We start from the raw sequence: 14356 nt of genomic DNA on the forward strand, positions 1-14356 counted from the left end.
GCTTATGCTGCAGCGTCCGCTTTTCACCACAGTGGATTGCAGTAATTTTGCAATCCGCTGTGGCATGCATTATTTTTGAATTTGTTTTATTTTTTTAAATTAAAAATAAAAAACCCACTTTATGGCAAGTTATATTCAAAGCTGAAACCTTTATGGGAGGACCGTTACATTCAAATTTTGAAAACCCTAAAAATTTTGATCGTCTGACGTCTACACTGCTCTCCAGCTCAAGAAATTACACAAAACCCCAATAATCCCAAATCCCAGAAAAATGGTTTCAAGAAAAAGTCCCAAACCCTTTGAAGAAACCACGAAAACAATGATTCTCACACCAAATTCCTCTGTCAAATCCAGCACCACGGTGAACAGCAACGCATCTGAAACTCGAGACAGCGTTTATTTTCATGGATGTAGAAAAGACGCGAATTGCGACTGCGAGATCTGCATAGCGAGCATCAAGGCGACTCTTGATTTGATGCCACAGAGTAACCACAGAAGCTCACTTACGAAATTGTCTGTCTCGAGGCCTATAGTTTCAAGAAGCCCTGTTGCTTTCAACCCTTCAGCAATGGATCTTTCTACGCCAAAACCAAGGGCTCAGATCAAGAAGATAATTGTTTCTCCTCCGCTGAAAAGTACTGCAAGAATCGATTTTCAGGAAAGGGTGAAGAAGGGAAACAGGGAGTTGGGATCTGGGAATTCTGTGGTGAGGTGTTGTTTAGGCTTGATCTTGTTTTTGGTTATGGAGTATGGGGTTTCCTGGATGGTTTCTGGGGTTTTGGAGACTAGATTTTCACCGGATATTGTGAAGACTTTGGGTGAGAAATCATGGGATTTGGAGGAATTCAATACAAGGTTTCATTTCTTGGAGAATGAGTTACAAGGTTTAGTCGGGAAAAAGGTCTCAAGCTGCAGCTCTAATAATTCTCTGTGGAGAATCAGTGAGGTATATTGGATGAATCTTTGGCCTCGTTAATCTTGGATACTTCCTCTCAGTATTCGTATTAATGACCGTCATCTAACTATGAATTATGAATAAATGAGTATGAACTTTATATTGATTCTTCGTCGATTAGTTTGATTCATTATCAGGATTTTCAATAAAATAAATGACTATTAAATGATGAATAAATGTGCGTACACTTGATCTTGATCTTCTGAGGTGATTTTTTTTATTCATTATGGGGATTTGATCTTTGCGGAATCTCAAAAGTTAATTGAACTATCAACTGAATTTTAGGATGGTTTGTTGCTGAATTCACGATGTGTGCTGTATAAATCAATGATAGAAGAGATAAGTATTTGGGGATGGCCATTACAGACAGCTGGATTGCTCTCATCAAAATCTTCTCCTCAATTATTCAGCATCATATCGGGAAGAGTCACACAAGTAAATGATATGCATTTGCATTACTTACATTGGTCACACTGTTTTCATATTCTGTTATTGGTTTAATGAGCTAAGAACCTCTAGATTGCATTGTTTACGTGGCTTACACTTTGTGATGAATATTTTGTAATAGTGGTCAAATGGGGAAGCGAAATATACGATTCACGGTGGTAATAGTTCTTGGGTGCAAGAAAAATGGAGTGCTTCTGTGGTGCAGTTTGATCCAAATACATGGATTCTTGAGTACAGACAGAGCTTCGTATTGAACAATCCAAGACTAGTGTCGGCTTTAATGGAGTTCTTGAAGCTTAGGATGACCAGAGAATTTGAAAAGATGAGGCAAGGATTTTTGGTTTCATTTGCATTTGGAAGCCAGCATTCCTATTTTTCAGGAAGGAGCATTCAAATTCCAACTTAAGAAAATCTGACGCATCAAATATAATATTGTGATTCTAATGGAAAAGACTGAATTCTCAGTTTCCATGAGAAGCTTTAGAAGTTAACTGATTTTTTCTGTTCTTAAAAAATTGGAGTAGGTGCAGCTGTTCTATGTATAGTTTTATCTCCATGTTGGAACCAAGATATACACCTTTTCTTCAGAGGTGGAAGCTTCTTTCTTGTCTTGTAAAAAATTAACTTTTTGAAAGCATTTGATGCCGATTTCATTAATTCTTACTCCGATTGAATTAAAAGTTTTTGTACGATGGTGTTGGTCTGATTTGCTCCAACCTCCTTGCCCTTTTGACTCAATTGAGCCTCTGCATGACACCGCCTACATGACATACATCTTTGGTTTGGACCACAAGAACAACTGTAGTTGTTCTTCAAGCACGCAAGCGAACAAAACCAGACTTGATAAGTAGATTCCTATTGCAATTTTATATGTTTTGCTCTCTGAAAGTAATTAATGTAATGCCATAGAAAATCAATTATGCACATAATATACCTTATTAAACACTTTTGATTAACTGATATGTGAAATATATGTACACACACTATAATGGTCATACTTGGATAGCAAGAGTTGCAACACAAGGTGATTCTTGAGGTTTTTTACCATCCAGCTGTGGGATGCTACTCTTGCATTATTAGCACAGTTGGAGACATCCATGTGCAGCTCGAGCTCCTCACTCAAGCCACGTAAGTTAAGATACGTCATACGTTTATTGATTACAACAAATTTTAATTCATCAAAGGTGTTGGTGATCGTACAACAATTACAATGAATATGCAGAATAGTTGAAAAGATACAACACATCAATTTACATGGTTCGGCTATGTGCCTATGTCCATTGGAATATGCAACAAAATTTCGTTATCCAGTAAATCAGAGTTACATCATATGTATTTATACAACCATAGACATAAAAGTGTTTTGGAATTTTACAAAAATACCCCTATATCACTCTCAACTAACGAGCGTCTCACCAAATATGAGTCCCTTACTCAAACAAAAGGCCTTGGTACATGCATCTGCATATCCCAATGGTTGATTCTTTCCTAGAAGGTTCATCAATGGTGTGGCTTTAGCGAGTATCCTTTAATAAACCTACGATAATTCTCAACCAAACTGATGCAAGAGTGTAATCTTGACCCTTTAGTTGATGTTTCTCAATCTGTGGTGGTGTGGATCTTGCACTCGTTCATCCCAAGTCTCTCATGCTTAATGATGTCTCCAAAAACGTTAAAAATCTAGAGAAAAGTTTTTATTTCCTATTGCAATCAAAGGTGATTGGTATGTCATCAATTACACTAGCATGTATTCTCTCATGCCATCAAAAAAATTATCTTGGTCACCTTGTTAAATGTCAAATGGTCCATATACATCTGATGAGCCACCATGCTTTCTTTCACAGAGCACTGTAAGAAGCCATTATGACTAGATCTGTAGTAGGCAAGTTTCATTTTACAAGGTTAAGTGATTTAATTATGTTTAGAATGGATAAAACATGATTAAAGAATTTTTATATAACCTAACAAACCAAAAAATCGGATCCAAAATGTCAAAAAATGGTTAATGGTCTTATTTGGGCTCGGGTGGTTCGGAAGGTCCGAACCCAAGTCCTATAGGGATCGGACGGTCCGAAGTGATAGAAAGGGGCGAAGGAGTTCGAAAGCTCTAGGGAAATCGGAACGTCCGAAGTACGATTGGAGCTTCCAATCGCAGTTAGGCCATGCAAATTATCGATGTGTCAACTTGCTTGGACACGTAGGATTTCGGAGCTTTCGAGGAGGAGTTCGGAGCTTCCGAGCTCTACTTATAAATAGGGGATTCGGGAGCCCATTTTGACTTGCCAATTCACACTTTCAATCTCGTTTCTTGAAGAGTTTAGGCGCTTTCTAGCCTTGATGGTCGAGGGGGCAGACCTTGGCGAGGCGTCCGAAAGTCGTAGCGGAGTTGTGCCCAAGTTCTGGGGCATTTGAGATCAATGGGCTGACGACGGATGAAGGTATAACTCTAGTTCCTATAAATAATTTGGGAGTATCTATTAGCTCAGTTAAGGCTTTTAGATCAGTATTAGTGATGCATGATTACCCAAATTTGTAGAGATGGATTGTAGATGCTTGGACATCTAGGACAATTATTGAGATACGAAAGTGCTGTTCAAGATATCCTGACTGAGTATGCAAGTATTATGTGTTGCATTATTTATATGACATGATTTTATCTGCATATATTATGTCACGTTATTATGCTTCATGCATGATCATCTTGAGCTTATATTCTTGTGATATCTTATAGTAGAGTTTTCACCCTATCTTGTTAGTGGATGGTTGGACACTTAGATTCGTGATCAGGTCTCCTATATCCACTATCGGGTATGTGAGTCACCTCCTGGTGCGACAACACAGAGTGCTACATACGTAGGACCCGAGTCTGTTATTGATCAGAGATTCTTGACCTCTAGTCTTGGTAACCCGTACACTTGCATTCATGCACATATAATATTTGTATATTCATACTCTCGTGCTGAGCGTATTCGCTCACGTCCATATTTCTGTATTTCTTGGACACCCCATTCGATGGGGCAGTTGCAAGTAGTTCTCCTAGGGAGATGTGGATTAGGCGGTGACCAAGGCAGGATTGCAGGGTTAGTCGCTAGGTTTTACTTCTTTTGTATTAAGTTAATTCGACTGGGTTGTATTAATTGGATTTGATTGCCGATTGTCTTCTATAGGTTTTGTATTTTGACTTAATTCAGCAGTTACTCTGATTATGTTTATTTATAGTTTAATTGCATGCATAAGTTTTTTATTAGTAGGTAATCACGGTGCAGGTCACTACATTTATGGTATCAGAGCATGCAATAGGATTTTTTGGGACATAGTATTGACATTTGAGTTATCCTTGTAGATTACAAATTTGATTCAATGATGATAACAGTGATAACCGTTGGAATAGCAAGACACTTAGGCTTTTCCAAGATCGTCATCATCAAAATTTGCAACAGAGACTCGCCTTACGTGGATCCCAGCAAGATTAAGCTGGAAGAGATGCTCCAGTTTTGAACTCCAGGTACTTTTCAGAGTTGGTTGGAGCGCATGAGATGCTATGGTCCATCCAGTTTTGACTAAGGAAGATACATCTGAAGATTCTCCACTAGTAGTTGGAGAGATTGACATGAGAATCTTGTCTCATCTACAAGATAAGGAGCCCAATAAAATGGGAAGGACCTGTAGATTAGCAAGATCTTTTAGATCTTGTAAGGGAGAGGGTCTGGCAGCAGTCCATGGAGAACTTTGGCTTAAGACGGACGGAAACGCCACGTTAAAGATCAGTAGATGGAATGTAAGATTTTTTCATTTAGTCAGATTGTAAGTTTTGCATCAAGATTTGTTGCAATAAGTACTTCTATTGTAAGAATTTGAAACATTGTATTCCATACATTTGATGTATTGGTAAATAATATCATTTGCACATCTTTTGATGTGATTTGATTTGAATCTAGGCTGTTGGTTTTTGTTAATTGGATTTGTAATAAGAATTGTACAGCACATGGGATTTTGATTCAACAATTGATATAAATCTAGTATTTGGTTTGGGGTTAAAATGAATTCAGAGTTGGACCATTTTATTCCAGTGATTGGTTGATTGGTATTCAACTGCGGTTACTTCTGTATAATTTGATTAGAGTTATATGTTTTGTCTAATGATTAGTTTTTGGGTGTTTACCCTAGATTATTGACTTTGAGATTTGTGTGAAGGATGACGTGTTTCATCAAGGGAATGATTCATATCAGTATGTTTGATTTGAGTTGAGCAGTTTTCTTAGATCAAATGATTGAGTTTGGCTTTTGCTATAAGATAGTTGTCAAGTAATGATAGATTTCATCAGTAAAAATGAAGGATTATGCCAAGTACTGTGGACTGTGAGAACTATTAACTAGACGGAAAGGAAGCACGACCCTACACCAGCATTACTCTAGAAGCCTTTCGTGTTTCAGGGTGAGGATGTGTTTGGGGGAGGCTACCTTAGTTTAGTGGTATTGCAACAGTCATAGGGGTGTTTTGTCAGTTGGGTTATTTTGTAAGGAATAAGTATAAAATCGTCTGACTTCGTCAGAGATAAAATTTGAGATTTTCTGTTGTCAGAATAGTCTGGAAATTGATATTTCTCGACGAGTGATCGTTCTGAACAGATAATTTATGCATGTCATTTAACTAGATGGATATATCTATTATATGGGCGGATTCTTACCAGTAATCATATAGATTATCGTCTGACTTTGTTAGAGATATGAAATGAATTATTCTTGTGATTAATTGTCCAAGGTGATTAATGATTCTTTGATTAGAATTAATTCAGGACTCAGTGCGCTATTTAGTATTTATTCCCTGTTAAACATGAACAACTTTGATAGTAGATCCAGACTGGTACAGGATTGGTGCCAGAGATTACTATTGATTATTGTCTAACTATGTCAGAAATAGGTGTAAAGAACACGATTTTAGCAATCATATGTGATGAAGTCGATTTTTTACCTCGGGTTCGGTCTGGTAGAATGAATCCTCCAAATCCTTTTTGAAACAGGTCGGGTTGGGCACCACTAAAATCTGCACATGCAACATCTAGGTCAAGGGGCGCCGAAAGTGTTTTCGGCGTGACCCCTCCGATGCCTAAGTCAGTTTCTTGAAGGAAGAGGGTATGATTAATGCGAAAACAGGAGAATATGAGTGCGTGAATGTAAAAGTGAGAGTGAATGCATGATGAATAATGAGTAGTGAATAATGAATGAATATAACCATAACAATACCTATATTTATAGGGGAAAATAGAGTAAGTTACCTAGTCGAATTATAACATTTCCTGTACTAGGACTCTTCATCCATTGGATCCTTCTTAATTTTATCTCTATCTTGTGAATATTTGAAAAGATCCAAGCTTATCTCATATATATCAGAGTCCTGCTTGAACTAGAAACATATGCGCAGCGGATTGGGCCTATAGCTCGGGTAGGCCTATTAAAGGCAGCCCAGGTCATGACAAGACCTACCATGTAGAAAACTGGGCAGGACCTTTCCTTCTAATAATAATCCCACCATTGGGTCAACCCTTATAAACCCATAATGAACGGGTTTGAGCTAGAATAATTTCATAGGGTTACAATAGTACCTCCCTGACTGGTCTAAAAGAAAAATTAATTTAGACCATGAGTACAAGCCTGACCCCAAACGCCATGTGCGTCTTTCGGACGACCCAAATTTGAATCCGCGTGATGTGTTTTCAACAAAAGGTCTAGATGAAGGTCTGATTAGAACCGAACTCAAATAAAGAGCAATAGATGACAATTTGATGAAATCGAGCTCAAATAAAGAGATGAACAATTGATGTTGCCGAGCGGATCGAACTTTTAAGATAACCAAAATTTGCGTGGGATTACATGATGCCGAGCTAGGTTGGACTTTTGAATTTTACAACGAATTACGTGGGATATGCCAAACTTGATCGGGCTTTGGAGAATACCACTGACGTGGGCCACTGGAGTAGACTTTAAGTGTTAGACCTGTCTAGGCTTTGTATACCACTGATGTGGGCCACTGTAGTGGACTTTGAGTGCGAGACCTGCCTGAGCTTTGAATACCACTGATGTGGGCCACTGAAGTGGGCCTTTGATGTCGGACCTGCCCGGCCTTTGTATACCACTGATGTGGGCCACTGACGTGGGCTTTAGGGGCCAGACCTGTCTAGGCTTTGAATACCACTGATGTGGGCCACTGAAGTGGGCTTTTGATGCCCAACCTGCCCGGGCTTTGTATACCACAGATGTGGGCCACTGACGTGGGCTTTGAATGTCAGACCTGCCTGGCTTTGAATACCACTGATGTGTGCCATTGAAGTGGGCTTTTGATGCCGGACCTGCTCGGGCTTTGATTACCACTGATGTGGGCCACTGAAGTGGAATTTTGATGTCGGACCTGCCCGGGCTTTGTATACCACTGATGTGGGCCACTGACGTGGGCCACTGACGTGGGCTTTGAGTGCCAGACCTGCCTGGGCTTTGAATACCACTGATGTGGGCCACTGAAGTGGGCTTTTGATGCCGGACCAGCCCGGACTTTGATTACCACTGATGTGGGCCACTAAAGTGGACTTTTGATGCCGGACCTGCCCGGGCTTTGTATACCACTGATGTGGGCCACTGACGTGGGCTTTGAGTGCCAGACCTGTCTGGGCTTTGAATACCATTGTTGTGGGCCATTGAAGTGGGCTTTTGATGCCGGACCTGCCCGGGCTTTGTATACCACTGATGTGGGCCACTAACGTGGGCTTTGGGTGCCAGACCTGTCTGGGCTTTGAATACCACTGATGTGGGCCACTGAAGTGGGCTTTTGACGTCGGACCTGCCCGAGCTTTGTATAGCACTGATGTGGGCCACTGACGTGGGCCACTGACGTGGGCCACTGACGTGGGCTTTGATATGTTGAACTATAGATTGGGCCTTAATGCAGGATTGCATGCCCGATGTGATATAATTGGGCCTTACAGCTAGATTGCATGCCCGATGTGATATAATTGGGTCTTACAACTAGATTGAATGCCCGATGTGATATAATGAGGCCTTAAAGCAAGATTGCATGCCCGAGACCGGTGTGCCTGGAAGAAAACAAGACACCAAGGCAAATAGGGTCTATGCATGTGTAGTTTATCTCGTAAATATGAGATCAACTAAAGAAATAACTTTAACTGAAAAATATTCCTTGTCCGATGCATTTGATGATTTCACCAAAGCTATTCATTCCTTTTGATTTAGGAATTATGCTACCAATAATCTTATTTACCATTAGGATAATGGGGCAACATATATAATACATGTGGCCTGTGGGACGTTGAAAAACCCAAAAAGTAGTGTAATAAAGAAATTGGATTTTAGCTCCACTCAAGAGTACGTTAGTACGTAATCCAACAAATTTCCTAGGTGGAAAATAATTTATATAAGCAAGGATTGGAATGGATTGGTATTAGCTTCACCAACCTAACCTCTTAAATAAATACTCCAAAGAATACATGACTTTAACATAATGGAATGAATGATTAATTCCAACCCATATTGCCTATATGCAATTTATTAGGCGATCAACCTTTGTCATCACTTTCACCAATCCACTCTTCTTTTTTTGTTAGCTGCTTGAATGATGTTCTTGTCACAATATATGTGAATAAACTTAGATGATATATTAATACTTATCTTGCTGATCTGGATTCTTGACTTCGAAGGGGTTTAAAAATTCCGTACTTCACTTTTGAGCCATAACTGATATGAGCCGAGTTCTCAAGACTCATAAAATGCGAGAAAAACCGACTTTCTTCCTGTTTTCCGGCGAAAGGGCAGTGGTCTCAAGTATGATTGAGTAATTTTGGATCCATCAAAACATTGAACATTGTTATGCTGTAAATAAAGGTGCATCGATCAACTAAAAAAAATAAGATGTAGTAGCCCAGCGACCAGCGAACTTGAGGTCGAAGTGTCATGCCAAGCTAAAGTGCCCGATTCAACTCATGTTTGACCGAGATTCTTTCCCATGAGATAATGTTTTAGGTGCTGCACCTCGGGGTTTGACAGAGAAGGAAAATAATAATATCCAGAAATAGAGCTCTTGAAAAAGCTACTCCCACTATACTTCCTCTGCAACCCAAAAGACAAAAGAAAAGTCGTCATTTCGATCCAAAAAGTACCAGTACAGAGGCGGCACCCACTATGTATTCGGCCAAGAATACCACCATTATCACCAGAGCTGTCTTCACAACCCCAGTTCTCACCACCATGAGTACAAGCCTGACCCCAAACGCCATGTGCGTCTTTCGGACGACCCAAATTTAAATCCGCGTGATGTGTTTTCAACGAACGGTCTAGATGAAGGTCTTATTAGAACCGAACTCAAATAAAGAGCAATAGATGACAATATGATGAAATCGAGATCAAATAAAGAGCTGAACAATTGATGTTGCCGAGTGGATCGGAATTTTAAGATAACCAAAAGTTGCGTGGGATTACATGATGCCGAGCTAGGTTGGACTTTTGAATTTGACCACGAATTACGTGGGATATGCCAAACTTGATCGGGCTTTAGAGAATACCACTGAAGTGGGCCACTGGAGTGGACTTTGAGTGCAAGACCTGTCTGGGCTTTGTATACCACTGATGTGGGCCACTGTAGTGGACTTTGAGTGCGAGACCTGCCTGAGCTTTGAATACCACTGATGTGGGCCACTGAAGTGGGCTTTTGATGCTGGACCTGCCTGGGCTTTGTATACCACTGATGTGGGCCACTGACGTGGGATTTGGTTGCCAGATCTGCTTGGGCTTTGAATATCACTAATGTGGGCCACTGAAGTGGGCTTTTGATGCCGGACCTGCCCGGGCTTTGTATACCACTGATGTGGGCCACTGACGTGGGCTTTGAGTGTCAGACCTGCCTAGGCTTTGAATACCACTGATGTGGGCCACTGAAGTGGGATTTTGATGCCAGACCTGCTCAGGCTTTGATTACCACTAATGTGAGCCACTGAAGTGGGCTTTTGATGCCGGACCTACCCGGGCTTTGTATACCATTGATGTGGGCCACTGACGTAGGCTTTGAGTGCCAGACCTGCCTGGGCTTTGAATACCACTGAAGTGGGCCACTGAAGTGGGCCACTGAAGTGAGCTTTTGATGCCGGAACTGCCCGGGCTTTGATTACCACTGATGTGGGTAACTGAAGTGGGCTTTTGATGTCGGACCTGCCCGGGCTTTGTATACCACTGATGTGGGCCACTGACGTGGGCTTTGAGTGCCAGACCTGCTTGAGATTTGAATACCATTGATGTGGGCTTTAGATGACGGACCTGCTCGGGCTTTGTATACCACTGATGTGGGCCACTGACGTGGGTTTTGTGTGCCAGACCTGTCTGAGCTTTGAATACCACTAATGTGGGCCACTGAAGTGGGCTTTTGATGCCGGACCTGCCCGGGCTTTGTATACCACTGATGTGGGCCACTGACGTGGGCTTTGATATGTTGAACCATAGATTGGGCCTTACTGCAGGATTACATATCCGATGTGATATAATTGGGCTTTACAGCTGATTGCATGCCCGATGTGATATAATTGGGTCTTACATCTAGATTGTATGACCGATGTGATATAATGGGGCCTTACAGCAAGATTGCATGCCCGAGACCGGTGTGCCTTGAAGAAAACAAGACACCAAGGCAAAAAGAGTCTATGCATGTGTAGTTTATCTCGTAAATATGAGATCAACAAAAGAAATAACTTTAACTGGAAAATATTCCTTGTCCGATACATTTGATGATTTCACCAAAGCTATTCATTCCTTTTGATTTAGGAATTATGCTACCAATAATCTTTTTTACCATTAGGCTAATGGGGCAACATATATAATACATGTGGCCTGTGGGACGTTGAAAAAGCCAAAATGTAGTGTAATAAAAAATATGGATTTTAGCTTCACTCAAGAGTACGTGAGTACGTAATCCAACAAATTTCCTAGGTGGAAAATAATTTATATAAGCATGGATTGGTATTAGCTTCACCAACCTAACCTCTTAAATAAATACTCTAGAGAATACATGACTTTAACATAATGGAATGAATGATTAATTCCAACCCATATCGCCTATATGCAATTTATTAGGCGATTAGCCTTTCTCATCACTTTCACCAATAGAGCTCTTGCAAAAGCTACTCCCACTATACTGCCTCTGCAACCCAAAAGACAAAAGAAATGTCGTCATTCCGATCCAAAAAATACCAGTACAGAGGCGGCACCACTATGTATCCGGTCAAGAATACCACCATTATCACCAGAGCTGTCTTCACAACCCCAGTTCTCACTGCCATATTTCTGTTTCTTAACCGATTCTTCTGTTCTTCCACGTCCTTAGAAAGCAAGGAATAATGGAGCTCGTTACATGTTTAAACAAGTTTGGATCAGACAACACATCGAACATGTGGTATGTTGTAACTACGGTTGAATCAGTGTGCAGATGGAGGAGATGAAGGAACCCATCTCGAACATACAAAATCGTCCATAATGCGGAGAAACACCATCAAGTTCAGTACAATTCAAAATCCCAGCAACTTTGAGTGATAAAACAATAGAAGTACTTGAGTAACCCGTCAAACATATATTATTCTTGTACAAGATAAACGTCCAAGAGAGAAACCCAAGAAGTTTAAGAGATTACTACCAATTATATATTAATAAGCACCGAGTAAGAAATTTACTCTTTGAGATATCTTGATTTTCCGCAAAAATTAACGAAGTGGTGGAGATGGCCTTTTTCTAATAGGTAGGCAACAAGTCTACGGACGGAACCAAAAATCCAAGATATTGGAGTACCGTGTTAGCAAAGCAGAGCCGCAAAATATACACATGTATATCGACTCAGCCAGATAGAAACAAATAGCGAGTTTAAAATTCGTTCCCATAGACGATGCCAATTGATGAAGTCGATTTTTTACCTCAGGTTCGGTCTGGTAGAATGGATCCTCCAAATCCTTTTTGAAACAGGTCGGGTCGGGCACCACTAAAATCTGCACAAGCAACATTTAGGTCAAGGGGCACCGAAAGTGTTTTCAGTGTGACCCCTCCGATGCCTAAGTCAGTGTCTTAAAGGAAGAGGGTATGATTAATGCGAAAACAGGAGAATATGAGTGCGTGAACGTAAAATTGAGAGTGAATGCATGATGAATAATGAGCAGTGAATAATGAATGAATACAACCATAACAATACTTGTATTTATAGGAAAAAATAGAGTAAGTTACCTAGTCGAATTATAACATTTCCTGTACTAGGACTCTTTATCCATTGGATCCTTCTTAAGTTTATCTCTATCTTGTGAATATTTGAAAAGATCCAAGCTTATCTCATATATATCAGAGTCCTGTTTGAACTAAAAACATATGTGCAGCGGATTGGGCCTATAGCTCGGGTAGGCCTATTAAAGGCAGCCCAGGTCATGACAAGACCTACCATGTAGAAAACTGTGCTGGACCTTTCCTTCTAATAATAATCCCACCATTGGGTCAACCCTTATAAACCCATAATGAACGAGTTTGAGCTAGAATAATTTCATGGGGTAACAATAGTACCTCCCTGACTGGTCTAAAAGAAGAATTAATTTAGACCATGAGTACAAGCATGACCCCAAACGCCATGTGCATCTTTCGGATGACCCAAATTTTAATCCGCGTGATGTGTTTTTAACGAACGGTCTAGATGAAGGTTTTATTAGAACCGAACTCAAATAAAGAGCAATAGATGACAATATGATGAAATCGAGCTCAAATAAAGAGCTGAACAATTGATGTTGCCGAGCGAATTGGAATTTTAAGATAACCAAAAGTTGCGTGGGATTACATGATGCCGAGCTAGGTTGGACTTTTGAATTTGACCACGAATTACGTGGGATATGCCAAATTTGATCGGGCTTTAGAGAATACCACTGACGTGGGCCACTGGAGTGGACTTTAAGTGCAAGACCTGTCTGGGCTTTGTATACCACTGATGTGGGCCACTGTAGTGGACTTTGAGTGCGAGACCTGCCTGAGCTTTGAATACCACTGATGTGGGCCACTGAAGTGTGCTTTTGATGATGGACCTGCCTGGGCTTTGTATACCACTGATGTGGGCCACTAACGTGGGCTTTGGGTGCCAGACCTGCTTGGGATTTGAATATCACTAATGTGGGCTACTGAAGTGGGCTTTTGATGCCGGACCTGCCCGGGCTTTGTATACCACTGATGTGGGCCACTGACGTGGGCTTTGAGTGTCAAACCTGCCTAGGCTTTGAATACCACTGATGTGGGCCACTGAAGTGGGCTTTTGATGCTAGACCTGCCCAGGCTTTGATTACCACTGATGTGGGCCACTAAAGTGGACTTTTGATGCCGGACCTGCCCGGGCTTTGTATACCATTGATGTGGGCCACTGACGTAGGCTTTGAGTGCCAGACCTGACTGGTCTTTGAATACCACTGAAGAGGGCCACTGAAGTGGGATTTTGATGCCGGACCTGCCCGGGCTTTGATTACCACTGATGTAGGTAACTGAAGTGGGCTTTTGATGCCGGACCTGCCCGGGCTTTGTATACCACTGATGTGGGCCACTGACGTGGGCTTTGAGTGCCAGACCTGCCTGAGCTTTGAATACCACTGATGTGGGCTTTAGATGACGGAACTTCCCGGGCTTTGTATACCACTGATGTGGGCCAGTGACGTGGGTTTTGTGTGCCAGACCTGTCTGGGCTTTGAATACCACTAATGTGGGCCACTGAAGTGGGCTTTTGATGCCGGACCTGCCCGGGCTTTGTATTCCACTGATGTTGGCCACTGACGTGGGCTTTGATATGTTGAACCATAGATTGGGCCTTACTGCAGGATTACATACCCGATGTGATATAATTGGGCCTTACAGCTGATTGCATGCCCGATGTGATATAATTGGGTCTTACAGCTAGAT

At 41.2% G+C, this 14356-nt stretch overlaps 1 protein-coding gene across 1 annotated transcript; it reads left to right on the forward strand.

The window, feature by feature from the left end:
- The first annotated feature begins 287 nt into the window (after nucleotides 1-287).
- Nucleotides 288-1958, forward strand: LOC140876386 (uncharacterized). The gene is made up of 3 exons (XM_073280339.1): nucleotides 288-946; nucleotides 1241-1390; nucleotides 1524-1958. Exons 1-3 carry the CDS (start codon nucleotides 320-322, stop codon nucleotides 1806-1808), a joined length of 1062 nt encoding a protein of 353 aa, XP_073136440.1. The 5' UTR covers nucleotides 288-319; the 3' UTR covers nucleotides 1809-1958.
- The last annotated feature ends 12398 nt before the right edge of the window (nucleotides 1959-14356 follow it).

The sequence above is a fragment of the Henckelia pumila genome, chromosome 1, assembly GCF_033568475.1.
Source record: "Henckelia pumila isolate YLH828 chromosome 1, ASM3356847v2, whole genome shotgun sequence".
In the NCBI taxonomy this organism is placed as follows: Eukaryota; Viridiplantae; Streptophyta; class Magnoliopsida; order Lamiales; family Gesneriaceae; genus Henckelia; species Henckelia pumila.

Bases quoted from the DNA above. Each gene is read 5' to 3' on its own strand.
- LOC140876386 (XM_073280339.1), top strand. From the start codon at position 320: ATGATTCTCACACCAAATTCCTCTGTCAAATCCAGCACCACGGTGAAC. The intron at 947-1,240 runs GTATATTGGATG...ACTGAATTTTAG, and splicing joins CTCTGTGGAGAATCAGTGAG to GATGGTTTGTTGCTGAATTC. The intron at 1,391-1,523 runs GTAAATGATATG...ATTTTGTAATAG, and splicing joins TATCGGGAAGAGTCACACAA to TGGTCAAATGGGGAAGCGAA.